At 36.4% G+C, this 26,548-nt stretch overlaps 3 protein-coding genes and 1 long non-coding RNA gene across 5 annotated transcripts; 3 read left to right on the top strand and 1 right to left on the bottom strand.

The window, feature by feature from the left end:
* The first annotated feature begins 252 nt into the window (after window positions 1-252).
* LOC132272935 (F-box/kelch-repeat protein At3g06240-like) lies at window positions 253-915 on the top strand. The gene has a single exon (XM_059773997.1). It carries the CDS (start codon window positions 253-255, stop codon window positions 913-915), a length of 663 nt encoding a protein of 220 aa, XP_059629980.1.
* A 2,856-nt stretch (window positions 916-3,771) lies between these two features.
* LOC132272934 (F-box/kelch-repeat protein At3g06240-like) lies at window positions 3,772-4,525 on the top strand. The gene is made up of 2 exons (XM_059773996.1): window positions 3,772-4,256; window positions 4,504-4,525. The coding sequence occupies exons 1-2, from the start codon at window positions 3,772-3,774 to the stop codon at window positions 4,523-4,525; spliced, it is 507 nt and encodes a 168-aa protein (XP_059629979.1).
* Window positions 4,526-12,492: 7,967 nt separating this feature from the next.
* LOC132274550 (uncharacterized) lies at window positions 12,493-17,887 on the bottom strand. The gene is made up of 4 exons (XR_009470460.1): window positions 17,681-17,887; window positions 13,461-14,334; window positions 12,882-12,941; window positions 12,493-12,775 (listed from the first exon to the last, which is right to left on the bottom strand). It is a non-coding gene; the product is annotated as an uncharacterized LOC132274550 (long non-coding RNA).
* A 456-nt stretch (window positions 17,888-18,343) lies between these two features.
* LOC132274548 (uncharacterized) lies at window positions 18,344-23,830 on the top strand. Of its 2 annotated transcripts, XM_059775858.1 has the most exons (7): window positions 18,344-18,743; window positions 19,307-19,424; window positions 19,561-19,772; window positions 19,899-19,926; window positions 22,438-22,546; window positions 23,470-23,557; window positions 23,646-23,830. In XM_059775858.1, the coding sequence occupies exons 1-6, from the start codon at window positions 18,483-18,485 to the stop codon at window positions 23,549-23,551; spliced, it is 810 nt and encodes a 269-aa protein (XP_059631841.1). In that variant the 5' UTR covers window positions 18,344-18,482; the 3' UTR covers window positions 23,552-23,557; window positions 23,646-23,830. The 2 variants fall into 2 exon arrangements, with proteins under 2 accessions (XP_059631841.1, XP_059631840.1); XM_059775857.1 differs by having other exon boundaries at window positions 23,470-23,830.
* Window positions 23,831-26,548: the final 2,718 nt, after the last annotated feature.

Below are 26,548 nucleotides of genomic sequence, written 5' to 3'. Positions count from 1 at the left end.
TTCTTTTTCCATATATGTAATCAATCTCTCCACGAGGAAGTCCAAGCAAATACCACATTGGTGTTGCGCGAAAATTTACAGATATTGACCCATAGTAGCCAGCGGCTCATTCTTGAATGAGAAAATGGATTTCCCTAGCAAGTCTAGGGTAAAATGCAATGAATTGTTTCAAGATCAACCCCAATTGCTTTTCTTTTATTGAATTGATCCTTAGCAGAATATTGCGATTGCGATTTCTGTTACGGTATTAACATGGTCGGATTTGGCTATGACCATTGCTCGGATGATTACAAATTGGTGAAAATAACCCGACATAGCATCTATGTATATTCAGTGATAAATGATTCTTGGAGAAAAGTTGAAGACATTGGTATTCATGTTATGGATCATACGACGCAGCTGAATGGAGCCATTCATTGGCTTTATTTCCCATTAGATTCGGATTCTGACTACACATCAGAGATTGCTGCATTTAGTTTGGCGGATGAGAAACTGAGGAAGATTCCCTTGCCTACTTCCTTCACCGATCGCCATTGCCAACTACTGGTGTTCGAAGGATGCCTTTGTGTACTACCAGTACCACTACATGATGCACTTTGGGTTATGAAGGAATATGGGGTTTACAAGTCTTGGACTAAACTTGATATTAAAGTCCCATTTAGAAATACCATGGAGCCATTGGGTTTGTTGGGGAATGATGAAGCTCTATTGTTAGATCACACTATCTTAGTTTTATACAACGCAAGAGAGAGAACATGTAGGGCTGTTACTTACCGGACAAAAAATATAACATATAGCGATGTTGTCAAATCTGACATTCATGAAATTGAGATTTTTCATGCAACTATCTACGTAGACAGCCTCGTATCACTATATAGAGGCAAACAACTGGAATTTAGGAGGATTGATGTGTAGAAAAAATAAAGCCAAACAAATTGTGTTACATTGCAATTTATAACAAATGAAGCAAGTTTTTTGCACTTACAGTGGCTTTTTTTCTAATTCATTCATATTTGATGCGTGACAAAATTCTGGACACTAAAATCTGTTTCTCACTTTGACCCGAATGGAGTATTTTTTGGGTGAAAAAAACCCACTAACTTTAACTTGCTTGCTAGTTTTTTATTTTATTTATTATTATTATTATTATTTTTTTTTTTGGTGTTTTTTATTTTATTATATTTATAAGTATTAGTTTCTTTATGGTATTAGTTAGGTTTTCTTTTATTCTTGGCCTTCATAAGTGATCTAATCTGAACTACATTGATCTACAGTAATGCTATCAGTTTTTTCTTTTTCTCTTAATTGGTACTAACACATGCCTCCAAGAGGCTTGAACCTCTAACTTTTCTTTGAGAAGTAAGGATTTAATACCGCTAGGTCACTCATCACTGCCCTGTTGAACAACAATATAGTTCACACCCTTTATTTAAGCACCAAGCTATAAAGCTATTTTTCATTGTTTTTAAATTGAATTTTCGTGATAGGAATATTTTTTATAAAACATATTGGAGTAATTTTGGTCAAAATTGAATTATTTTATCCCCAGTTATTGGTCCACTTGATATAACATTAGCTCCCCAAAAGTTGAGAGTAGGGCTTCAAAGGAACTTATGAATAATTCGGGCTCGGCTCAAGTTCATTCGTTAAGCAAATAAGCCGAGCTCTATCCCGATTTGCTCGATATGTTCGTGACCAATAGGTTAGTATATTTTTTTCAACTTCCTCCCTCATTTACCAAATAATGAAAGTATATTTCATTCTTTTTTCTCATTCCTCCTTCCTAGCATTGGCTAAATAAAATTAAAAGGCTGCATCACAATATAACTACGAAGTATTTTTGTGGATTTAGAGGTTAGCTATAATACTCAAATTTAAGATATGAAACATTGAATAAATGAATTCACGAGTAAATCAGCCTTAACTTCCTCACTCTTTTCCGTTCTTTCTCTATCCTAATATTTGTGATAATTATTCGTTCTTTCTTTCTCCTCTTCCCACCAATTTTGAGTTCAAAAATACAAAGCACTAAGGGATGCTTCATCCCTCTCTTTACTTCCTCTCTCTTTTCCCTTCTCTCCAACAAACACAGAAAAGTCCTTTTATCCCCTCTTATTCATTCCTCCTCAATCTATCCCTGCAAGCAAATATAGTATTAGTTTTATGGATGAAAATTTTCTTTTAAATGTCTCATAATCACATGATACAAATGTGAGCGTGAGAATATAATAAGGGAATGAGGTTATAATTATTATGAATATGGTTGTGCTTTATTTACTACTTCTTGCGACTAAATTTATGTTGGGTACAATAATTTCATAAAATTTGGATAACCAACTAGTTAATTTGTTTGAGAAGTTGGGATAACCAACTTATAGAAATTTGAATAATTTCATTTCAATTTGGGATGGCAAATATTAAAATAAATATTAAATAGTTATTCAATATTTTTTTTATGCTAACAAGACCAATTACATCGTTCTAACTCTTTTATTCTTTCATTTGTGAAATATTTCATTATTATTTATAAAGATCAATACCAAACCCTAATGAGAAAGATAATAGAAAGTCAATAGAAAATATAGAAAGAGTTTAGAAAAGGTAGGATGCAAGAGAAAAAGAGAGATTAACCAAAAACGCAAAAAAAACGTGAGATACCAAAAACATTAATGGGAAAAGAGGTACGATTATGGAAAACTGAAAAGAAATGAGTTATGGAAAACTGAAAAGAAAAAATAAAGGGATATTGACATATTTTATAGAAACAATCAGGAGTATTAACAACGATACTTATTCAGAAAATTTATAATAACACGTCATATTATTTTTAAAAAAAATAGAATAAAAAAATTTAATTAACATTCTTGCATTAGAAAGACAAGAAGAATAATTTTTAAATTAAAGTTAATTAATATGTTTTTTATACTAATAAATTATATATCTATAGTAGAGTCGTAGACACACAATTTTCTCTTATTAAAACCTCTGCCTTGTCAAAAACAGTCTTTTATTTATCCAATTATGATGGCCTCTCATCAAGGAATTCCTATCTCAATTGGGATTGCTTCTTTATTGCTTAAAAAAGTTTTGTTTTTTTGTTTTTGTTTTTTTATTTTATTTATTTTTTTTTCAATTTCCAACAACCACCCCCAAGGGCTCGCAGTACATTCCGGCCTTTTATCTCTTCTTCGAGTCCCTTTAGAATGCAAAGACTAAAGTCATAACCGACTTTGGCACTTTGTTTCAAAGAACATGTATACTAGAAGCAGATCGAGATATCTAACCAATCCAAGCCACCATGCCTTTGCCTTACCTTCCCCACAGTCTGCTTGTCGAAATACTCTCAAAACTGCCCGTCAAATCTCTGTTGCGATTCAAGTGCGCGTCGAAGCCATTGCACTCTTTGATCTCTGACTCCCACTTCATCAAAACCCACCTCAATCAATTCAATCACTCACAAACTCCAACATCCAAACACACCGGATACTCATAGCCACAGACGATCCGGTTTCCCGTCTTCCAGATCATCGCCTTTCCCGTCTCTAAGCGGCAAGCTTCGGATCAGCCAGTACTGACATTGTACTGGAAAAGATTGATTTTTTATTTCAGAACCATCGTCGATGTCAAATCATTGGTTCTTGCAACGGGTTGACATGCATGCAGGTAGACTATTTTTCCATATATGTATTCAATCTCTCGACGAGGGAGTCCAAGCAAATACCAAAAATACCAAATTGCAATTTCTATTTCCCTGAGGGTGCGACCCTAAATATGGGTATCCTCGGATTTGGCTATGACCATTGCTCTGATGATTACAAATTGGCGAGAATAACCGACTATAGGATCTATGTATATTCACTGAGAAATGGTTTTTGGAGAAAAGTTAAAGACTTTCCTGAGCATTGTATTCATGAAGTTATGGGTCATACGACGCAGCTGAATGGAGCCATTCATTGGCTTTATTTCCGATATGACGCAGCTGATTGGTATTCTAGATCATTAGAGATTGCTGCATTTAGTTTGGCGGATGAGAAACTGAGGAAGATTCCATTGCCTACTTCCTCCAACAATTGCCAACTACTGGTGTTTGAAGGATGCCTTTATGTACATAATTTACATGATGCACTTTGGGTTATGAAGGAATATGGGGTGTACAAGTCTTGGACTAAACTTGATATTAAAGTCCCATTTAGAAATACGTTGGAGCCATTGGGTTTGTTGGGGAATGATGAAGTTCTGTTGTTAGATCACAATAGGTTAGTTTTATACAATGCAAGAGAGAGAACGTATAGGGATGTTACTTACCGGACAAAAAATGTTACTTATAGGAAAAAAAAAGAATCATATGGGGATATATTTTATGCAACAATCTATGTAGACAGCCTCGTATCACCTAGATAGAGGCAAACAAATGAAATTTAGGAGGATTGACGTGTCGGCATTTTTTCTGATTCATCCATATTTGATGAAATGCTATACCTAGCTGGCTTTGTTGGTTTTCAGGTTTTCACATGAGGTCTGGTGAATATTTCTTGATTTTTTTTTTATTTTTCAGGCCTAAATAAAGTGGGATTCATTTTGTTACATTGCAATTTATAACAAATGAAGCAAGTTTTTTGCACTTACTATGGCATTTTTTCTGATTCATTCATATTTGATGCTTGACAAAATTCTGAAAACTTCAACAAGTCTGTTTCTGACTTTGACCCGAATGTATTATTTTTTGGGTGAGAAAAACCTACTAACTTTACCTTGTGGGCCATGTTGGTTTTCTTATGAGGTATTGTGAATATTTCTTGAATTTTTTTTTTCAATGTTAGATATATCTTTAGTATTTTTTTTTTTTTTTAAGTACTGGTTTCTTTATGGTTTTCTTTTATTCTTGTCCTTTTGGGTCATAAGAAATCTAATCTAGAACTAGAAGACTACGAGGGCCGGCTAGGCCACTAGTTGTTGAACAACAATGCTATTAGTTCACACCTTTTATTTACGCACCAAGCTATAAAACTATTTTTCATTGTTTTTAAACTGAATTTTCGTGATAGGAATACTTTTTATAAAACATATTGGAGTAATTTTGGTCAAAATTGAATTATTTTATCACCCGTTATTGGTCCGCTTGATATAACATTAGCTTCCCAAAAGGTGAGGGTAGGGCTTCAAATGCACAGAAAGTTGTTCATGAATAATTCGGACTCGACTAAAGTTCGTTTGTTAAGCAAACGAGCCGAGCTCTATCTCGATTTGCTCGGTATGTTCGTGACCAGTAAGCTAGTATATTTTTTTCATCTTCCTCCCTCATTTACCAAATAATGAAAGTATGTTTCATTCTTTTTTCTCATTCCTAGCGGCTAAATAAAATTATAAGGCTGCATCACAATATAACTACCAAGTATTTTTGTGGATTTAGAGGTTAGATATGTTAGGAAGTCAACCTTTCATATCTTCCATATTAAGAATAAATAATTTGTATATATTATCTTTCCTATTGTAATGCCTGACTTATAGCTAGACAACCTATAATGTAGTAACAAATTCCTGACTTGTAGGAATGATTAGAAATCTCCCTGTACAAATACACGATTCAGTATCAATAATATTCATTCAAGCAAATTCAATCTTTCTTCCATCTTTTCATGGTATCAGAGCAGTACTAAGATCCTGACTCATCGCTGCACTCTAATATCTCGTGTAGCATCTCTCTTTTTCAGCCATCATGGCCAATGATGAAGTACCACCAACGCCTTCTATCATTGGCAAAGAAATTGTCGTTCCTAACACTTCTACAGATCCTTTTAAGGCGAATATCTCAAATCCCTATTTCACTCATCATTCAGATCATTCGGGTTTGGTTTTGATTTCCAAACTTTTGAATGGAGACAATTATTCTACTTGGAAAAGGGCTATGACTCTGGCTTTAAATTCCAAAAAAAAAGCTGGGCTTGGCTCAATCAAAGCCCCTTTAGAAAAAGCTGATCCTGAAGGTTATGCGGCTTGGTCTCGGTGTAATGATATGGTCCACTCCTGGATCGTTAACACTCTCAGTCCAGAAATTTAAGACAGTGTGATCTATTACTCTACTGCTCATGAAGTTTGGGAAGATCTTTGTGAGCGATTCTCTCGAAGCAATGCACCTCGCATCTTTGAAATTCAACGAGATATTGCCTATCTTCGACAAGAACAACTCTCTGTCTCTGCCTATTACACAAAATTGAAGGGCCTATGGGATGAACTAGCTTCCTACAACAATGCGGTACATGGGGCACAGCAAGATCAACAAAAATTGATGCAATTTCTGATAGGATTGAATGATTCTTACAATGCTATTCGCAGACAAATCCTCGTGATGAATCCACTTCCTTCAGTTCGCCAAGCATATTCCTCTGTCTCTCAAGAAGAAAAACAGCGTCTTCTGAGCTCAACGCACACTGCAAGTGATTCTGGCAGCAGCGCCGACATGGCAGTTCGAAGCAACAGCAGCAAACCCACTCCAGTGAGGTCCGAGCGATCCGACCGCCCATATGGGTCACAGGATTTCCGATCACAAGAAAAGTCACCAGAGAATTTCAGTGGAGGACACCGATTTGATCAAGACAAGCGTCATTCTGGCTCTGGAAGAGGACGCCCTCATTGTTCCCACTGTGGAGAAATGGGCCACTGGGTTCAAACCTGTTATGAGCTACATGGGAATCCAGCGGGCCATCCAAAGGCAAAGTATAATTCAGGCCCAAGACGTTTCAACAATAATAACAAGCCTACAGCTAATCATGTGTCCGAGGGCTTTTCTAAAGAAGACGGAAACCAAGTTGTTGGGATTTTGGAGGCTCAATTAAAACAGCTCTTATCAATTCTTGACAACAAAAATGAAGGATCTAGCTCTCAAGCAAATGCCGTAACCAAGCCAGGTTTGTCTAAAGTCACTTCTCACGGTTGGATCATTGATAACGGGGCGACAGATCATATTTCTTCATCATCTAAATCATTTTTCCGCAAAGATAAAAATTGCTCGTTGCCTCCCGTACTACTGCCTAGCGAAGAAAAAGCTAATATTGTTGCAAAAGGATCATTGCCTCTGAATTCTGTCTATTAAATGCATGATGTGCTATGTGTACCTACATTCAAAGTTGATTTAATGTCAATTAGTCGTCTGACGAGAGGCTTGAATTGTTTAGTAATTTTTTTCCCTCATTGGTGTATTTTGCAGGATCTGGCTACGAGGAGGATTATTGGTTTAGGTAAACAATGTGACGGACTATACTATTTGGTGGCACTAACGACGAAGAAATCTGTGACGAACTCTTCCTCACCCACAAACCAACCAGCCTGCAATCTCACCATCTCATCCACCGATCTCGCACCTCCTCGTTTAAGTTTCATTGCCAAGAATTTTTAAAATTTTTCCGTTCAGTCCAATAATGTTTGCCCTATATGTCCTTTGGCTAAACAAAGTCGTTTACCTTTCAGTCCTAGTGTAATTTCTTCTATTAAACCTTTTGAAATAATTCATTGTGACATTTGGGGTCGTTATCGACACCCTTCTTTCTTTGGTGCTCATTACTTTCTTACTATTGTTGATGATTATACACGTTTCATATGGATTTTTTTTATGCGACATAAAGATAAAGCACAATCACTTTTAAAACGATTCTTCAGTTATGTTCTCACTCAATTTGAGTCTCACATTAAGATTTTTCAAAGTGACAATGGTGGAGAATTTATCTCAATTCATTCTTTTTTACAAGATAATGGTGTCATTTTTTAGCATTCTTGTGTTTACACACCTCAACAAAATGGGGTTGTGGAACGCAAGCATCGTCACATTTTACAAGTAGCTCGAGCTTTGAAATTTCAAGCTCAACTCCCTATCCAATTTTGGGGGGAATGTGCTCTTACTGCTGTACACATCATCAATCGACTCCCTTCTCCGGTTCCCTCTTTCAAAACACCTTTTGAACTTCTCTACTTAAAACCACCTTCTTTTTCTCATCTCTGTGTCTTTGGTTGTTTAGCCTATGCTAGTAATGTCCATACTTCTCACAAATTTAACCATCGTTCCATACCCTTAATTTTTATTGGCTATCTCATCGGTCAAAAGGCATACAAATTATTCGATTTGTCGACCAAAAAGGTTTTCACTAGCCGCGATGTAAAATTTCATAAAAATATTTTTCCTTATGCATCTGTCAAGCCCCATTCTGCTCTTTCTCCTTCAAACACAAATTCTGGCCCAATTCCTCTTGTGGCTAACGACATCACTTATCCTTTTAATTCCAACCCAAACACATCACCACACGATCATACAGTCAATCCAAATCCAAACACATCACCTCCTTCTTCTCCAAGTCCACTGCCCGTGTCTGCCTCCTTTCCTCCGCCGGGACCATCCTCTCCCATCGTCTCTGAAAGTCCATCACCACCATCCACTTCACCTTCTCCGGCGCCCGAACCCGAACTAGCTCTGTTTCGTCGCTCCAGCCGCCACACCTGTCCGCCGGTCAAGCTCAACGATTATGTCTGCTCCAACGTTTGCTCCGACCAATCGGCCTCCTTACTGCCGGGTTCGACCAAAGGTACACGCTATCCATTGGCAAATTATGTTTCATATCAAAGATATAAGCCTACATATCGATCTTTTGTTGCTCAAATCAGTAATATCACAGAACCTAGGTCTTATTCGGAAGCCGCCGCTCATCCTGAGTGGCAGGAAGCAATGCGTTCCGAATTGTAGGCTCTCCAAGCCAACAGCACTTGGTCTCTCACTCCACTCCCGGTTGGCAAGACACCAATTGGCTGTAGATGGGTGCATAAAATTAAACACCATTCAGATGGATCTATCGAGAGGTACAAAGCCCGATTGGTCGCTAAGGGCTTCACTCAGCTGGAAGGTGTCGATTATCAGGATACTTTTTCCCCCACTGCCAAGATCATCTCCATTCGCTGCTTGCTCGCGTTGGCCGCAGCTCGTGGCTGGTCCCTTCCTCAAATGGACATCAACAATGCCTTTTTTCACGGCGATTTAGCTAAAGAAATATATATGTCTCCGCCGCCAGGGCTTCGGCGACAGGGGGAGGAAAACTTGGTGTGTCGCCTTCATAAGTCATTGTACGGTTTGAAACAAGCATCTCGCTAGTGGTTCGCCAAGTTCTCAGAAGCTATTCGCTCCGCTGGTTATATACAATCTTGAGCCGATTATTCTCTATTCAACAGAAAACAAGACAAGTCCTTTACTGCTCTCTTAATATATGTTGATGATATTTTGATTACTGGAAATGACCTTGTTAACATTGCTGCAACTAAAAAATTTCTGCATAGTCATTTTAATCTCAAAGATCTTGGTGATTTGAAATACTTTCTTGGTATTGAGGTTTCTGATTCTAAGAACGGGATTTTTATTTCCCAACATAAGTATGCATTAGAAATCATTGAGGATGCAGGGCTGTTGGGCATAGCCCCTATTGATACTCCTATAGAATGAGGCTTGAAATTATCGGACAAGAGCGATTTGCTCAAAGATCAGGGTCAGTATAGAAGATTAGTCGGTAGATTAATTTATTTGACTGTTTCGAGGCCAGATATAACATATGCAGTACATGTCTTGAGTAGATTTATGTACCAACCTCGAAAACTTCATATAGAGTCAGCTCTTCGGGTTGTCCGATATCTAAAAGGTGCACCTGGCCAAGGCCTATTCTTCTCTTCGAATAGTGATTTCAAGTTAAGGGCTTACTGTGACTCGGATTGGGCAGGTTGCCCACTCACTAGGAGATCTACTACGGGATATTGTGTCTTTCTTGGACCTTCATTGATATCTTGGAGGTCGAAACTACAGAAAACAGTTTCTCTCTCTTCCGTCGAGGTGGAATACCGTGCAATGACAGGAGCCTGCTGTGAGTTAACATGGCTCCGATATCTATTGAGGGACTTGGGACTTTCACATCATGAATCTGCCTTGCTATATTGCAACAACAAGGCTACCTTACACATTGCGGCCAACCCAATTTTTCATGAGCGAACTAGGCACATTGAGATGGATTGCCATTACATTAGAGACAAGATCCAAGATGGTTCCGTGACTACAAGATATGTACATTCTGCACATCAGCTAGCAGACGTCTTGACCAAGCCTTTGGGGAAAGAGATCTTTGTTCCTATGATTCACAAGTTGGGAGTACCGGATATCCACTCTCTAACTTGAGGGGGAGTGTTAGGAAGTCAACCTTTCATATCTTCCATATTTAGAATAGATAATCTGTATATATTATCTTTGCTATTATAATGCCTAACTTATAGCTAGACAACCTATAATGTAGTAACAGATTCCTGACTTATAGGAATGATTAGAAATCTCCCTGTACAAATACACGATTCAGTATCAATAATATTCATTCAAGCAAATTCAATATTTCTTCCATCTTTTCAAGATATGAAACATTGAATAAATGAATTCAAGTTTCTAATAAAAGTAAATCAACCTTAACTTCCTCACTCTTTTCCGTTCTCTCTCTCTTGATATTTTATTGGTTCTTTCTCTCTCCTCTTCCCTCCAACTTAAGTTCAAAAATACAAAGCAATAAGGGATGCTTCATCCCTCTCTTTACTTCCTCACTCTTTTCCCTTCTCTCCAACAAACACAGAAAAGTCCTTTTATCCCCTCTTATTCATCCCTCCTCAATTTATCCCTGTAACCAACCATAGTATTAGTTTTATGGATGAAAATTTTCTTTTAAATGTCTCATAATCACATGATACAAATGTGAGCATGAGAATATATAGTAAGGGAATGAGGTTCTAATTATTATGGATATGGTTGTGCTTTATTTTCTACTTCTTGCGACTAAATTTATGTTGTGTACAATAATTTCATAAAATTTGGATAACCAACTAGTTAATTTGTTTGAGAAGTTGGGATAACCAACTTATAGAAATTTGAATAATTTCATTTCAATTTGGGATGGCATGGTATAATATTCACCCATATATATATGTGTGACGCTCCTGATATTTCTTTTTTATGCTCTCATGCCTATGTGACGAGAAACTGAATGCTGCACATAGCATACGTAAAATAAGCTTTTCTTGTTCTTTGAACTTTATAAGTTATTATTATTATTATGGTAGAAAGATTTCAATATAAAGTGTGTTATTTTAATTTTTTTAATATGCCAATTCCAAGATTTCCAACTGTGAATCTTAATATGAAAAAATAAATAAATATATTTATATATATATATATAAAGAGAAAATAGATTATTGATTGAAATTAACTATATAATCTAAAAAAAACTATATAATCTATTTAAAAATATATTATAAAAAAACTAGAATACAAAATTTTAATTAACATTTTTGCATTTAGAAAGACAAGAAGAATAATTTTTAAATAAAAGTTAACTAATATGTTTTTTATACTAATAAATTATATATCTAAAGTAGACATATGGGATTGCTTTTCAACTGCTTAAAAATGTTTTTATTTTAAAAAATTACGTTTATCAAATTTAGTTTGGTAGTGCGTTTGAATGAATCTATAATTTAAAGCTTATAAAATTACATTTTGAGTAGAGGTTGAATATTTTGTGGATTTATTTCTTATAACGACAATGACACCACTTCCTGAATAAAGTTACTACTATCAAATATAGTAACATAATATTAAAGGATATTATTGTAAAATTAGCAATAGAATGTCAAAAAATAGTCTTTTATTTATGATCTTATCAAGGAATTTCTATCTCAAATAAAACTCAATTAAGAATTAAACAATAAAATGGTTGTAGAGCACGGGATGGCTTCTTTACTACTTAAAAAACCCTTTTATTTTTAAAAATTGTGTTTAGATGTGTTTGTTAATCATTAAAACGGTTTTAATAATTACCAAATTTAGCTTGTTTTGAATGAAACAAATTTGCACCTTTCAAAATTATGTGAGTAGAAGTTAAATATTTTTGGCAGCTTTTTTTCATTAGACAATTTTATTTTTTTGTAAAGACATTTAAACTCCTTCTTAATAAAGTTGTCATCATCCAACATCTATTATTGTAAAATTAACAATAGAGTATTTTAAAAAATATTATTATTAAATAAATTAAAAAACTAATCAACTTTACAGACTAAGTCCAAGGGCTCGTAGTACATTCCTTTTATCTCTTCTTCGAATCCCTTTTGGATGCAAAGACTAAGTCATAACCGACTTTGGCACTTTGTTTCAGAGAACGTGTACATTAGCAGCACAGATATCTAACAAATCCAAGCGACCATGCCTTTGCCTTACCTTCCCCACAGTCTGCTTTCCGAAATACTCTCAAAATTGCCCGTTAAGTCTCTGTTGCGGTTCAAGTGCGTGTAACACGGTCGGATTTGGCTATGACCATTGCTCTGATGATTACAAATTGGTGAAAATAACCAGCTATAACATCTATGTATATTCACTGAGAAATAGTTCTTGAGAAAAGTTGAAGACTTTCCTGAGCGTGGTATTCAAGTTATGACGCGCCTGAATGGAGCCATTCATTGGCTTGATTTCCACACATCATTAGAGATTGCTGCATTTAGTTTGGCGGATGAGAAACTGAGGAGGATTCCCTTGCCTACTTCCTTCGTCCATCGCCATTGCCACCTACTGTTGTTTGAAGGATGCCTTTGTGTACTACCGTTACATGATGCACTTTGGGTTATGAAGGAATATGGGGTGTGCGAGTCTTGGACTAAACTTGATATTAAAGTCCCATTTAGATATACCTTGGAGCCATTGGGTTTGTTGGGGAATGATGAAGCTCTGTTGTTAGATCACACTAGGTTAGTTTTATACAACGCAAGAGAGAGAACATATAGGGGTGTTACTTACCGGACAAAAAATATTACATATAGGGATATTGTCAAACCTGACATTGAAGAAATTGAGACTTTTCATGCAACTATCCATGTAGACAGCCTCGTATCACCTGGATAGAGGCAAACAAATGAAATTTAGGATGATTGATGCTTTGAAAAAATAAAGCCAAACGAATTGTGTTACATTGCAATTTATAACAAATGAAGCAAGTTTTTTGCACTTACAGTGGCATTTTTTCTGATTCATTCATATTTGATGAAATGCTTTACCTTGCTGGCCTTGTTGGTTTTCAGGTTTTCATATGAGGTCTGGTGATTTTATTTCAGGCCTAAATAAAGTCGGATTCATCTGTAGTTTCTTTATGCTATTTTTTTGAAGACAACTTCACTGTTACTGTGATCTATAGCAATGCTATTAGTTCTTTTTTTTCTCTCTTAGTTGGTACTAAGAGACACATACTCTTGAACAATCTGGATGAAGCACAAGTCAATAGACACATTCATAGACATTCCATATCACATGTGCTCTCTCATCCAACAAATTATTATTTTTTTGTTTTCAAAGCATATTTAGCTAAAATTTAAAGCAACCAACATTTAATGTCTTCAACTATGGTAAGAAGCTTCACCTGGTATGACCTAGAGTGCGCAGAGCGTTAACCACAAGCTGAGCATCCGACTCAGAGACAACCCCAGCTACTAACAACCTGCACAGCATGCCTCAAAACAAGGGCTATGGCAATAGAGGCCTCCCAAACATCAGCAAAAACGCAGGTGATGGAAGCCACCAGCTGACCATTGCAATCACGAACCACAATCCCTCCTGCTAGCCCATGACACAGGCAAAACTCCTCTATCGTTGTCCTCCTCCAAACCACAAGGGTCAAGCACATCAAGAAATTCCAAGAACTGGGACAGACAGAGCCATCGAAATTATTTCATGTTCCGACCATAACTCCCCATGGAAACACAACACTTTGCATTCCACTGACCAAGCGCAAACCACCACTCTGCCCAACAAGAACCCAAGGAAACAAGTGGATCCACACAGAGAGGACAAAATTTCCACACTCGAGCTGGCCTAGAACAACCACCCAACATATGCAACAGATCTTCCACCTCCATACCACAGGCTTGGCAAACAGCATCCTCCACCACCCCTTTCTTCCATAACGCCAATTGAGTTGAAATGCAACCGTGGAGACAACGCCATAAAAAATGCTGCACCTTAGGCTTGACTTTAAGAGACCACAGTTGGCCCCAGTAGCCATGGAGAGGGATGCATGAACAGCTTTCTCTGTGAGCATCAAAAAATAGTTGGGCAAGGGGCAATGTTTTGTAAAGCCACATGATAGGAAGACTTGACTGTAAATTCACCATTTTTGGAGAAAGCCCACACTTGCTAACAAGCTTTCCATCACCAATCTTCCAAATTAAACCGGCTTTAAGCACATCCTTTGCTGCCAGCAAACTACTCCAAAGCCAAGAGGGTTTGACCTTTTGCTGCATCCAAAAACAAGGAATTAGGAAATTATATCCCTTTTAGAAGCTCGTAAACCAACCTAGACTGAAAAACTTGGAGACGCCAACCCTACTTACTACTTAGAAAGCAATGCAAGATTGAAAGCCTCCAAAATTTGGCGTACATACTCTTTAGTCAGATTAATAATTGTTTTACAATTTGATACAATTATAGTTAGCATATACTTACAAAAAATATATATTTATTAGTACAAGGTAAGAGTCTTAAATCCTCTGCTTTACACTATTACGTTTTATAAATACGAGCAAAATAATAAATTGAGAAGAAAAATACAGTCTGAACCGAATCAGCTGGTAAAGAAACATCACTCTTTCGAAAATCCAACAATGAAATTACATCCTTCATTAAAATTAAACTTAAGGTAACACTATTACAAACTTATTATGAAACCCCCTACAGTAAAAAGACTTTAGCACCTAGAAGTTCATAGTTCTTCGTCATGTGTAATATTTTTCTGTGCTACTCCAAAGCTTTCTCAGAATTGTGACCTTCAAAGATTAGCCAAACCAATCATATGCGTGTTATCCCCTTCTTTATTGCAAATGCAGAGGAGTCAAATCGATTTCTTGATAGAAAATATGCTGCAGGTGCTCTCATTGCTGAGGTTCTACTAGGATGAAATTCATTTATAGCAAAAGAATACATCTTCTTTCTATCCATGAGTGGTAATGTAACGTATGAGCGGGATGAAGGCCGAAAAGCAAAGCTCTTATATTTCAAAAATGTTGATAGCCCCGAATAACTATCCGACTCTGAGTCAAGTGACGTGTAGAGATCCTTTGAACGAGACCCAACTGTCGTTCTCCTTTCTAATGCTTTTGTTGCCTTCTTAATACTTTTGCTTTCGCAGTCTATGTCAGTTAAATTGATGTCCTTGTCCTTTCAAACAAACCCCTCTCTCTCAAGCAGCGCCTTAATGTCATTGACCAACTTCTCTTTTGGCATTTCACTTTTTACGGATTGCCTGTATTTTTCAAGAGCAGCACCAGCCTTCTCAAACAGTACGAGTAACAACAGTCCCCGTGTCATTGCTGCCTTAATATCATCAAGCGACCGAACCAACTTACCAATCTTATATCTTCCGAGCAATTTGCATTCATCTTCGGTTAGTCCAACAGCCTCTTCAACCAACTTATCATTCTTATGACTACCCATCAATTTGATTTCATCTTCCTGTTAGTCCCACAATCTCTTCAATGATGTTTTCGCGGATATTTGACACGCTTGGCATAATCTTTTCTCGAGCAACCATCAACAGAGTAGCCATTTCAATAACTTCTCTCCCTCCATAGCATAATGGTTGAATATTTTATCAACCACAGCCTCTTTTGTTCTTGATGCAATCAACCTATTAGTTTCTAATGCTACTTTCATTTGAGGCAGACAAAGAACAATGATCAACTTGAAGAGAGATTGTTTCGGAGTCCAATCAATCAAGTATCCATGATAACTTACTGTTTCAAGTGACACATTGAGAGGAGACAAGTACCCCTCAACCTACCCTCTACCTCTATGGTTGTGACATCAGTCCGAGCTCCGTGGCAAAGTAACAATGCGACCATTTCACAAGATAAACTATTAGCTGCTAAATGCAATGGATAACATCCATACATATTGGGAACATTAAGATCGGCGACGAAACCGGTCTCTCAACAGAAAAAAGCCATGGCACAATCTATTGCGCCATAGGTACAGATATCGTCCAAAATATCTGGCGGGCAATATTGAGCTTGATTACTGCCTAATTCCTCCTCCCCAACTTTTTTTTTTTTTAGGCATTTCGTATCTTCGATATAGCTTCTTCATAAGAGAGAGAAATTCAGGTTTGTTGTCATCATAAACAACCTCCATCATTTCGTTTACCCAATCAATATTAGTATTTTCATCAAGATCATATTTAATCAGCTCATATATCCGGTCAGACATTTTTGCATGAATAACAGTATCTGCTCTCTGAACTCTTAACCAATAGTCAGAATATTTATAGCCAATTTTAACTTCTCATCGCTAAGGCCTCGTTTGGATTGAGGGATTTGGAGGGTTTTGGAGAGAAAAGAAAGAGAAGGATAGGGATAGGTGTGTTTGGATGGAGGGTTTTGGAGAGAAAAGAAAGGATTGGGATCCCTCCAAATCTCTCCTAAACAATAAAACCAAATCCCTCCAAAATTGACAAGATTTGGAGGGATTTGGAGAGAAAGGGAGCTAATGACCTTTGGAGCCCATCCGGAAAAGTCGCCGGAAGTTGCAAAGATCATCGGAAAATTCGTCGAAAGTTGCAGAGACTGTCGGAAACTTGCCGGAAGTTGCAGAAATCGTCGGAAAAGTCGCCGGAAGTTGCAGAAATCGTCTGAAAATTCGCCGGAAGTTGCAGAGAACGCCGGAAAATTCGCTGGAAGTTGCAGAGATCGTCTGTTGCAGAGATCGTCTTTTGATTTTGGTAGATTTTGTAGATTTTGTAGTTGGCAGTTGGAGAGAGAGACAGCCGATATGGGTTTTGACCTTCTATTTTTGTAGATTTTGTAGTTTGCAGCTGGGGAGAGAGAGAGAGCAGATGGGTTTTGATCTACTAATTTTGGTAGATTTTGTAGTTGGCAGTTGAAGAGAGAGAGAGAGCTGATATGGGTTTTTGACTATTTTTGTAGATTTTGTAGTTGGAGAGAGAGAGAGAGAGAGAGAGACGGAGGGATCTGTGAGATCGGGAATAGATAGATGGAGGAGGCTGAAATGATTTTGTGTTCTAACCCTACCAAAAAGGATAAAGGGTAAGATAGTAATTTTATTATTATCAATTCTTTTCTTTTCTCTCCTTTTTGTTATCCAAACAACAATATTATCAATTCTTTTCTTTTCTCTCCTATCTATCCAAACATAAATATAAACATTTCTTTCCCTTTCTTTTCTTTTCTTTTCTCTCATAATCCTTTCTTTTCTTTTCTCTCCAATGTATCCAAACGAAACCTAAACCTGTTCAGTCGCCAGAACAGAAGAAAGATTTTGTGCCCTAAATTCTTCTATTCTACGGAAACAACTTCAAAGTATCTCCGTGATAAACCCTATCCCTATTCTTATCCATCCAATTAAACCATTACGGGTGCATAACGGTTCAGTTAAGAATTTGAAATCAAATCGGTCCTAACGATTTACGAAAATTGAAACTAAACCGAACGATCAATAGAGCCAAACCGAACGCGAGCCAATAGAATTATAGAACTAAACCAGACCGAATGGCAAGAAACAGATATATATATATATATATATATACATATACATGTGTGTGGGTGTTCAGAATTGAAGAAAAAATTGTACCTTTACAAGAGGAGATTTTGAGCATGAATGACCTTCCGACAACGAGACTATTACAATATCAACATGAACCCCTTCATATGTACATAATGTAAATGTATTTTTTTTTCTCTTTGGAAATAAATCGAATCTGATTTTTACTGGTTCAGGAAATATCACATAAGCTAAAGTTTTTTTATAAAAAAATAAAAAATTCTAAATCATGTTTGAATTTATAAATAAGATATATTTTGCGCCCAATACCTTTGAATTGGGTCAGTTTGCTTATGTCATGACTCAAAATAGATGTTTGATTTGACTGATTTAAAAATATTTTAATATCAAATCGTTATTTATAATTCTATAAAAATTCAATCTCAACCGATTTGTAAAATTAAATCCAACTAAATCAAAGAAAAAACAGTTTAATTTGGTTTAATATGCTCTCACGGTTTTAAAATTTTTATAATTTGAACAAAATAGCAATTTATTATATATATAATAAATAATATATACTGCATAAAATAGCAATTTAATATCCAAATTGCGTAACTCTTTGGAGAATTCTACAACTATTATTTCAAGGTTCGGTCTAATACATTTATTATTCGGGTCAACACGAGAAATAATAGAACTATAGAACAAAGATTCGGATCCATAAATATTTGGACGGGTTATGACTTATGATTGTTTATTTGATTTTGCCAAACAAGTTGTGGGAAAAATAGAGATAGAGAGAGAAGGTGACTAACCATTCACGCCACGATAAAGCTTTGGTAGGTTGTCTGCAATTCTGAAATTAGGGCCAAAACCTAGAGGGAGAAAGATGGTGGGTCATAACCCTATAGAGGTGGCGAAGACGGTGGTGGAGGTGGCGGACGTCGCTTGGACCGCTATGGAGCGTTTCGACCGCCACCACCACCACGACGAGGCAGCCGCCGATCGCAACAATTCGCCCCCATCTGAAAACGAATTGGAGGCCCTGCGATCAGAAAATCAGCGTCTCAGGAACTTGCTCGAAAAGAACCTCAATCTCCTTCAAAACCTCTCGGAAGCTCCTTGTTTGTCGCGAGATTGCCCTTCTGATGTACGTATATCTGCCTTTGATTATGTTCCTAGAATTTTTGTGCTGTCTTTTTCTCAATTGGGAATTCGTGTGTGTTTATTCGGTCGTCTCAATTTGTGCATAACATGTGTTTGTTAATTAGATATATGCTTTTGAACCTTTGTCTAATGAACCTAACGAATAAGCCGAAAATTCAAGGACTTAACATCAAAACACTATTAATCCTTTGGAACCTCTCAATTTCCTGTTATTTCTGGTTAAATGTTTGATTTTTTTTTTTTATATAAAAAAAATCTATTAAAATTGGATCATTTTCGGAGCAGAACAGCAAGAACAATTGATTGCATAGCACATTTGAAGCGACTAAATATAAAGGATGCATCAATATATGGATTTCAATGCCTCACAGTCTGCTTTTTTTTTTTTTCCCCCTAGTTTCTTTGTTCTTTTTTACTGCCTGCAAGGAGAATACTTTTACAAATAAAAATAAAAATAAAAAATTGAACATTTGAAACGTTAATTATTTGTATTTGTATTCTTAAGCTGTAGCAAAATTTATACTGATGGTTGTTTGTCCATTGCAGTTGTATGCTCGTCTTGTAGCTACTGTGGATTCTGAAAACTTCTTGACTCAACTTAAATCTCTAAGTCTTGAATCTGTGGATGGAACTGGATGCAAATTTCCTTTCAAGGATGTTTCAGGTTCTTTCAGTTTGTTCCTTCCGATGACAATATAGTTATAATTGTAGCCATTTTTACAATATTTGAATTTTCTTTTGATGCTTGTTAGTGACTTAATTTGTTCATATGTTGATTATGTTGTTTTGGTTCTAATTAGGGGCCGATCTTCAGTCATCTGAAATATTAATTAATGTTGACTTGGAAGAACCGAGTTGGTGGGTGTGGGTCACTGATGAAATGGTTCCAAGTAATGTTGAAGAAAGGAGTGGAATTGATAATGAAAGTTACGTAATTGTTACTGAAGAACAAGTGGTGGACGGGGTTGCCAATTTTATGGCTAGATGCATCCTGTCTAACCCAAAAGCTCAGGTATATGATGACTGGTACATTTTGTTCTTGTTTTTCTTATGGAATTAAATTTCATGCATCTCTACTTATAAAAAATAATAAATAAATAAATTTATCTCACATTGTTTTGGTCCTGTGGACTTGCAGAGTTTGAAACCAGAGGAGCTTCAAAATGGTAAGTTTACAGTTCAATTTTACTTATCAAAAAAGAGTAGTTTGCAGTCTATTTTTTCCCTGATGTTTGTGGCCCTTATGGTATGAGTATAAACCTGATAAGTGATAGCACTTCATTAGTCTTTAGTATCAGGTGATACCACCCTTTGTCTACTCTTTCACTTAGAATGCCTAGGCTATTATATTCTCATCAAGAACATCTGTTTAAGCTATGCTATTTTTCTAAGTTTTTGGAAATGAAATTATAGAAAATACCGAAGTTCAATGGAGCATATCCTTCAAAGAAAGAGAGGAGGAGAAATATATCAATATTCTACTATGATACTCTGTGGTCAATGCATCCCTTTTGACATGCAATCTCCTCTTGAGTTTATGCTTGTGGGAATCCCTAAATTGTAGACATCCGAAGGCATATTGAGATGATTATTTTCTATAATTTATGCTAGTTGCCTATGGGAGTAGTCATAATTATTGATTGCATCTCCAAGCTTGCATTTGTCCTCATGCAGACTGCCAGACACCCTTCCTTAGCTAATGACTAACACCTTTTTGCATTTTCCAACTTTCTTTGGCAATCAGAGATGCCACCAAGAAAATGGAAACAATTTTGATTAGCTTGCTGGAGAACTTTTAATTGTAGTTTCTTCCAATTTAACTATTACTTCTTTATACTCAAAGACCAGCTCTCAGACTGATTGGATTAACACATGAATGCCCGATTAAATAAATGCAAGTGATGTGACTCTTTAAGCCAATTTCTTAAACCAACTATGCAATATCAGGAATGTCCTATGCCAGTTATGTAATATTTGCTAAGTTGATCTGTAACGACCCTCACCCTGGCCAGACACAATATTGTCCGCTTTTGGCTCACCCAGACCAGAGACTTCCCAGGGGGTCACCCATCCTAGTACTACTCCAAGTTAAGCACGCTTAACTACAGAGTTCTGATGGGTTCACGGACATCACGGCTTTAAAACGCGTTGTGTCATAGAAGGGTGTTGAATCTACATATAACACTTGCCCCATCCACACCCAGACGATATGGGATTGTGCACCTGTAGCTCGCCCAGTGTGGTAGCCTACTGGTGGCCCCTACACACGCTCACACACACCCGCCCACAAGGTCGCCACATGATCCTTAGTCCAGATGTCGTTCCAATGAATTTTAGGTACATTAGTAATTGATAATTCTTAATTGAAAATGAACGTAAACATTGATAATTCTTAGTTGAAAATGAACATAATCACATTCAGTAGCATTTGCAAAGTGCAAACTAAGCTTAGTGCTAGGAGATGCCTCTGGCCCTGCTAAAAAACCTTACCTAGGATGCCTCTTTTCACTTCTGTGGTATGGTTGTAATAGTTCATCAGAACATAGATGAACAACTAATAAAATTAAGTCTTGGTGTTTTGTATGTTCAGTGGTTTAGCATCATGTAACGAAAGAATTCATCTTCACATCCAAAGAAGTGAACATTCTGATGATTTTTGGCATGATGTTTTGTTTATGCTTTTGACTACTACTTTCTTCCTTCCTTTCTGTTTTTCTTTTCTCCCTTCACCTCCACTCCTTTTTTTCTTTTTTCTTTCTTTTTTTTCCTTTTCAAAAAAGAAGGTAGAGGGGGGTTGTCATCAAGAAATTTCAGGATTCTCTTCTTGCAGAATGCCTGATTGATGTGTTTGTTCATTGATTACCAAAAAAATCAAGGTTTCTTAATGTACATAATTTTCCCCTTTCTTTTCTGGTAAAATCTAATTATTTAAGGCCTTTTGTTCTTTTATAAGTATTCATTTGTCAATGCTCCAAATTACTAGTGTCTAGGTAGTTGACAATTTATTCAAAATTGTCTTTCTGGATTGGGAGCAAACATGTGGACCAATTTTTTACAGTTGATTCTTTTCCATTGAAAATACGAACCTGTTAGTATCGATGGAACGAGTTGCAAGTATCAATGGTTTTTTTACTTTTGACAAAGTTCTGGAATAAGTGAAGGATGAAATCCTTAACAATTTGTTTTTACTCTTTATCTAGTAACCAAATTCACTAGGTTATTGCTGTGAATGAAGACTTTTACAAAGCTTAGACGTACATGGAATTAATTAGTACATGAATCAAGATGTTCTTTTAGGAAATAAAAGAGTTCTATTGCAAGGTTGTTCACTTAGACTAGGTCATGTTGGATATCCTCTAGTGCTTCCTCAACATCTTATGTGCTTTCCTGTGGCTTTTCATGAATGAATTATATGAGTGTTTTTTCCTTGATGAAGTTTGATGTTCTTGTAACATTTAGGAAATATTTTCTTTTTCTATCTGATGGGTGTATTGATTTCTTTTTCTTTATCTTTTTTTAAATCTTTTTCTTAGCTTTATATTGTTAGTTTTTTCCCTATTTTATTGAATGTTATCTATTTTTAGGGCTATTGCATATTTGGGATGGCCTCAGGAAATTAGAGGAATACACGGTTCTACTATTTGAAAGTATCTCAACATGAAAATTTGATCTTGCAGTTCTGACAAATGCGTTGGGTGGCATGAACAAGTTGGACAAGATGTTACATGTTTGGCATGCTGGGATGATGTTTTATACGCTTTCCACCTGGGGCCTTGCTTTGGTTGGGTGAGTTCTTGACTATGCCGTTAATATTGTTTGTGCGCTCAATTTGTACCTTCAATTCCTTTCTGCAATTGAATTTTTACCTTCAATTCCTTTCTGCTTACCTTCAATTCCCTTCTGCCATTCAAGCAAAATATAGTTAAGTACTGACCCTGCACAACAATTACGGTCTGTTACAATCTCTCATTTTAATGATAGTGCTTTGTGGCTCTCTTTGTCTGCTCCGTAAAATTGCCATATTATTTTCATCATGCTCTGTCACGTAGTGATCAACAAAACCCAAAAAAGCCTATTTCGATTATTTGGACTGAGATGTTTCTGGATGGTTACCGCATGAGATGATAAATTCATAACAGATGCTTAACATTGTCAGTCAAACAGTCTAGTTGAACAACTGCATAGTTTCCTATGTATTATGGAAACACACGATGGGGAAAAAGCAAGCATCAATTAGCCTTGCCTTTTAGATAAATTATTAATGGGTTTCCATAAAGTAAAAATAAAAGAACAATGCATCGAAGGTTAAGGATTAAGGAAGGAGTGTAGGGCATTGGAAAAACTCACTTTTTAAAATAAAAAGTTTCCCATGCCTAATTTGAGGCTTTTTTTTTTTTTTAATTATCATTTTTCTTTTTATATGTTTCAATTTTTCAGCCAACATAGTATTTTACAGAATTTTAGCACTCCAATAAAATTTGAAAATTTTTGAAGTTTTAAAAAATTTTACATGGTTGAAATCTGTTCTTAGTTTGATATATGAACTCGTCATGATGGTTATAGAATTTGTAACATCCTAAATAGCCTTGTTGGAAGTGCTTCTGGACTTGCTTGTCCTATGCTGCATTTCTCAATTCCAATAGAGACGAATGTTAGTGCTTTTGCAGTACAACACATGGATGCTCTTTACATGAAGTTCCAATTTGCAGGTTGTACAAGAGTCGTGCCGTATTGAGACTTGCTGCAAAGGGAATTCACACAACCGGCAAAGTTGTTATGAGGGCTCTCTGAAAATGGGTATTTGACTATTTTCTACTTTGAACAATTAAAAATGTGAATAAACCCTCTTTAAACGATTATGACTTTCGAGTGTTCCCTCGTGTAGACCAACAAAAACCAAGGTCCTCTCGAGTCTCTATCTCAGTCACCCCCTATCAATGTAGATAATTGTAAATAATGTTGGTGTGTGTGTAGTGTGTTACTGTGTGTATAATTTGAAAATTCTTTTCGGACTGGTGACTGCCATCTCAATGGAAAACTGCATTGGCTGATGCTGTTATAATGCTCAAAGATATTATTGTTGGTGTGAATGATAAAATGACATGTTAGGCGTAGCTTTCACCTGCATTCTCTCATTCACGGTTGTTACTTGATTAGCTTATTTTAGAAAATCGTTTGAAAGTATTACTATTTTACCTTCTAGGCATCTATTGTTATATAATAATTTTTAATTATCAAATCAAATGCAAAAAGCCGTTTCTATCCCCCTCGTAAAAAAGAGGAGGGAAATTCACGTGTGGGGCAATAGCCATGTCGGTCATATCTTCGTAGGGGTGCACACGGTTCCGGTTCTCACGGTTCCGGCCGGAACCGGAACCGGAATCGTTCACAATGGTTCCTTAAAAACGGAACCGGGACTGGAATTGTATAATATGGAACCGGGACCGGAACCGAACCGTTTCTACGGTTCGGTTCCGGTGAACCGTTAACTCTCGGCAAGCAGTCAAGCTATTGGGTTTCGGAAGCTTGAGAAACAAAACATTCCACCAATTGATCAAAGTTACTGACAGAGAACTCCAATCCGAATCGAACATACAGTGTTGATACCGGCGTACCCACGACCTGCCTAAAAAATTTGACGATTAGAATAGAATAACTCAACCTACGATCTCCAAATAGATCGAGCAAACTGCAATAAAACAAGAGATGATCTCTGGAATCAGAGCTCATCATACAGTGTTGATAAGAAAATAAAATCACATCATACCTGAACTGAAAGGATGACGCTTCTTAACCTCCTGCAAGGATTAGAAGAGAGGGAGGTCCTCGTTGACACAAGAGTCAAGATGAGCTTGAGAGCTTCATCGCCGATGCTAGCAGATCTGCGATTGCATTTCAGAGTGAGTTTAGTCACCGCATCGAACCTCAAAAACAGAGACGGAACCACCGAGAGCAAATCGGCTTGGGCGTTGAGAGAGAGACGGTGACGGCTCTGTCCCTAGATCTGAAACCACCGGCGACATTCGAGAGAGCATCGTTTCTGATCACTGGAGCCAAGCGACTGGAATATGCAAGCTAAGCACTCGTCGGGAAGGTTGGAGATGTAGGCGGGGAGATCAGGAGCGTCGATAATGATGTCCTCAAATGACCAACATGCCGGTGTCGGTCAACTCTTAGCAAACAGAGACGGAAGATGAGATCATGAGAGATTGAGAATTTGAGAGGACTCAGAGGAGGCGACTGGCAAGGACCGAGAGAGTGAGACATTTAGGGCAAAAAAAACTAAAAAAATATGTTTTTTTTTCAGGTCCAGCAACTCATCTTAACGCCTTTACTTCGTTTTTAAAGTATAAAATTAAATATATAATATATATATACGGTTCCGATTCTTACCGGTTCCCACGAGCTGGAATCAGAACCGGAGCCGGAACCGTATGTCCACGGTTCTTAAATTCGGAACCGGAACCATGAAAATCGTAAAAAACAGTTCCGGTTATCACGGTTCCAGTTCCGGTTCTTTTGTGCACCCCTATATCTTCTGCGCTTGCTGCACTCAGGCAGGTCGATGTGGTTGACCCAACACTGATGGACCATGACTTGCGGAGTTTCTTTGTTGTTGTTTTGCCATTGACGAAGATTGGTAGCTGAGAAAGAAGAGAACCATGTTAAGAATATCGTCAAAATTTGGGAAAAGATTTGCACACTTGGCCAATTTATGCCCGCATCTAGTGAGGGTATATAAGTATTTTTAGATTAAAAAAAAAAGTGGAGGGGCAAATGTCTTTGTTCCGTTTTTTTAAGGCAATTTTGGTGGTCGTGAGACTATTTTAAATCCATTTTTAATAAAACTACCCTAAGAATCTTAGTTGGGGCTATACTGTCCCCCCTCAGTTAAAAAAAAAAAAAAAAAAAAAAAACTCCTTTCTGTTACCAAATTGCCCCTCCCCACCATTTGAAGGGTTTTTTTTTTTTTTTTTTTTTGTCCTAATACTTTAAACTTCTTTTTTTAAAATAAAAAAAGTAGCTAGTACATAAATGTATTTGAAGGTTTTTTTATTTATTTATTTTGTTAATAATTGAAACAAGGTCACTTTAAATTATATGCAAATATAGTTTTTTCTTTTTTTTATTAAAAAAAAAAAAAAAGCCTTCAAATGCAATTAGCTAGGACATAAATGCATTTGAAGATTTTTTTTTCTTTTTTCTTTATTCTTAGTAATTGAAACAATGTTACTTTAAACTATATGCATGTATAGTTAAAAAAAAAAAAAAAAATCCTTCAAATGCAATTAGTTAGTACATAATGCATTTGAAGTATTTCTTTTTCTTTTTTCTTAATAATTGAAACAAGGTCACTTTAAACTATATGCATGTATATATATATATATATATATTTTAATCTCAATGGTTGTTCTTAGGAATTAAAGGTTCTTAGAAACTTTCACATAATCACATTTAGAATCTAAAGCATATTTGGAAAATTATTTTGAAAAACTTTAAATGGTTTAAACTATATGCATATATAGTTTTTTTTTTTTTTTTAATTTATAGAAAATAAACCTCCAAATGCAATTAATTAGTACATAAATGCATTTGAAGTTTTTCTTTTCTTTTTTCTTAATAATTGAAACAGGGTCACCTTAAACTATATGCATGGTTTTTTTTAAATTCTCAAGGGGTTGTTCTTAGGAATTAAAGGTTCTTAGAAACTCACATAATCACATCTACAATCTAAAGCATATTTGAAAAATTACTTTGAAAAACTTCAAATGGTTGGCAGGGGCAATT

The sequence above is a fragment of the Cornus florida genome, unplaced genomic scaffold (genome assembly GCF_030987335.1).
Source record: "Cornus florida cultivar Cherokee Brave unplaced genomic scaffold, ASM3098733v1 CherokeeBrave_3.0.0_Hap2_Chr09, whole genome shotgun sequence".
In the NCBI taxonomy this organism is placed as follows: domain Eukaryota; kingdom Viridiplantae; phylum Streptophyta; class Magnoliopsida; order Cornales; family Cornaceae; genus Cornus; species Cornus florida.
This window is presented reverse-complemented; position numbering and strand designations above follow the sequence as displayed.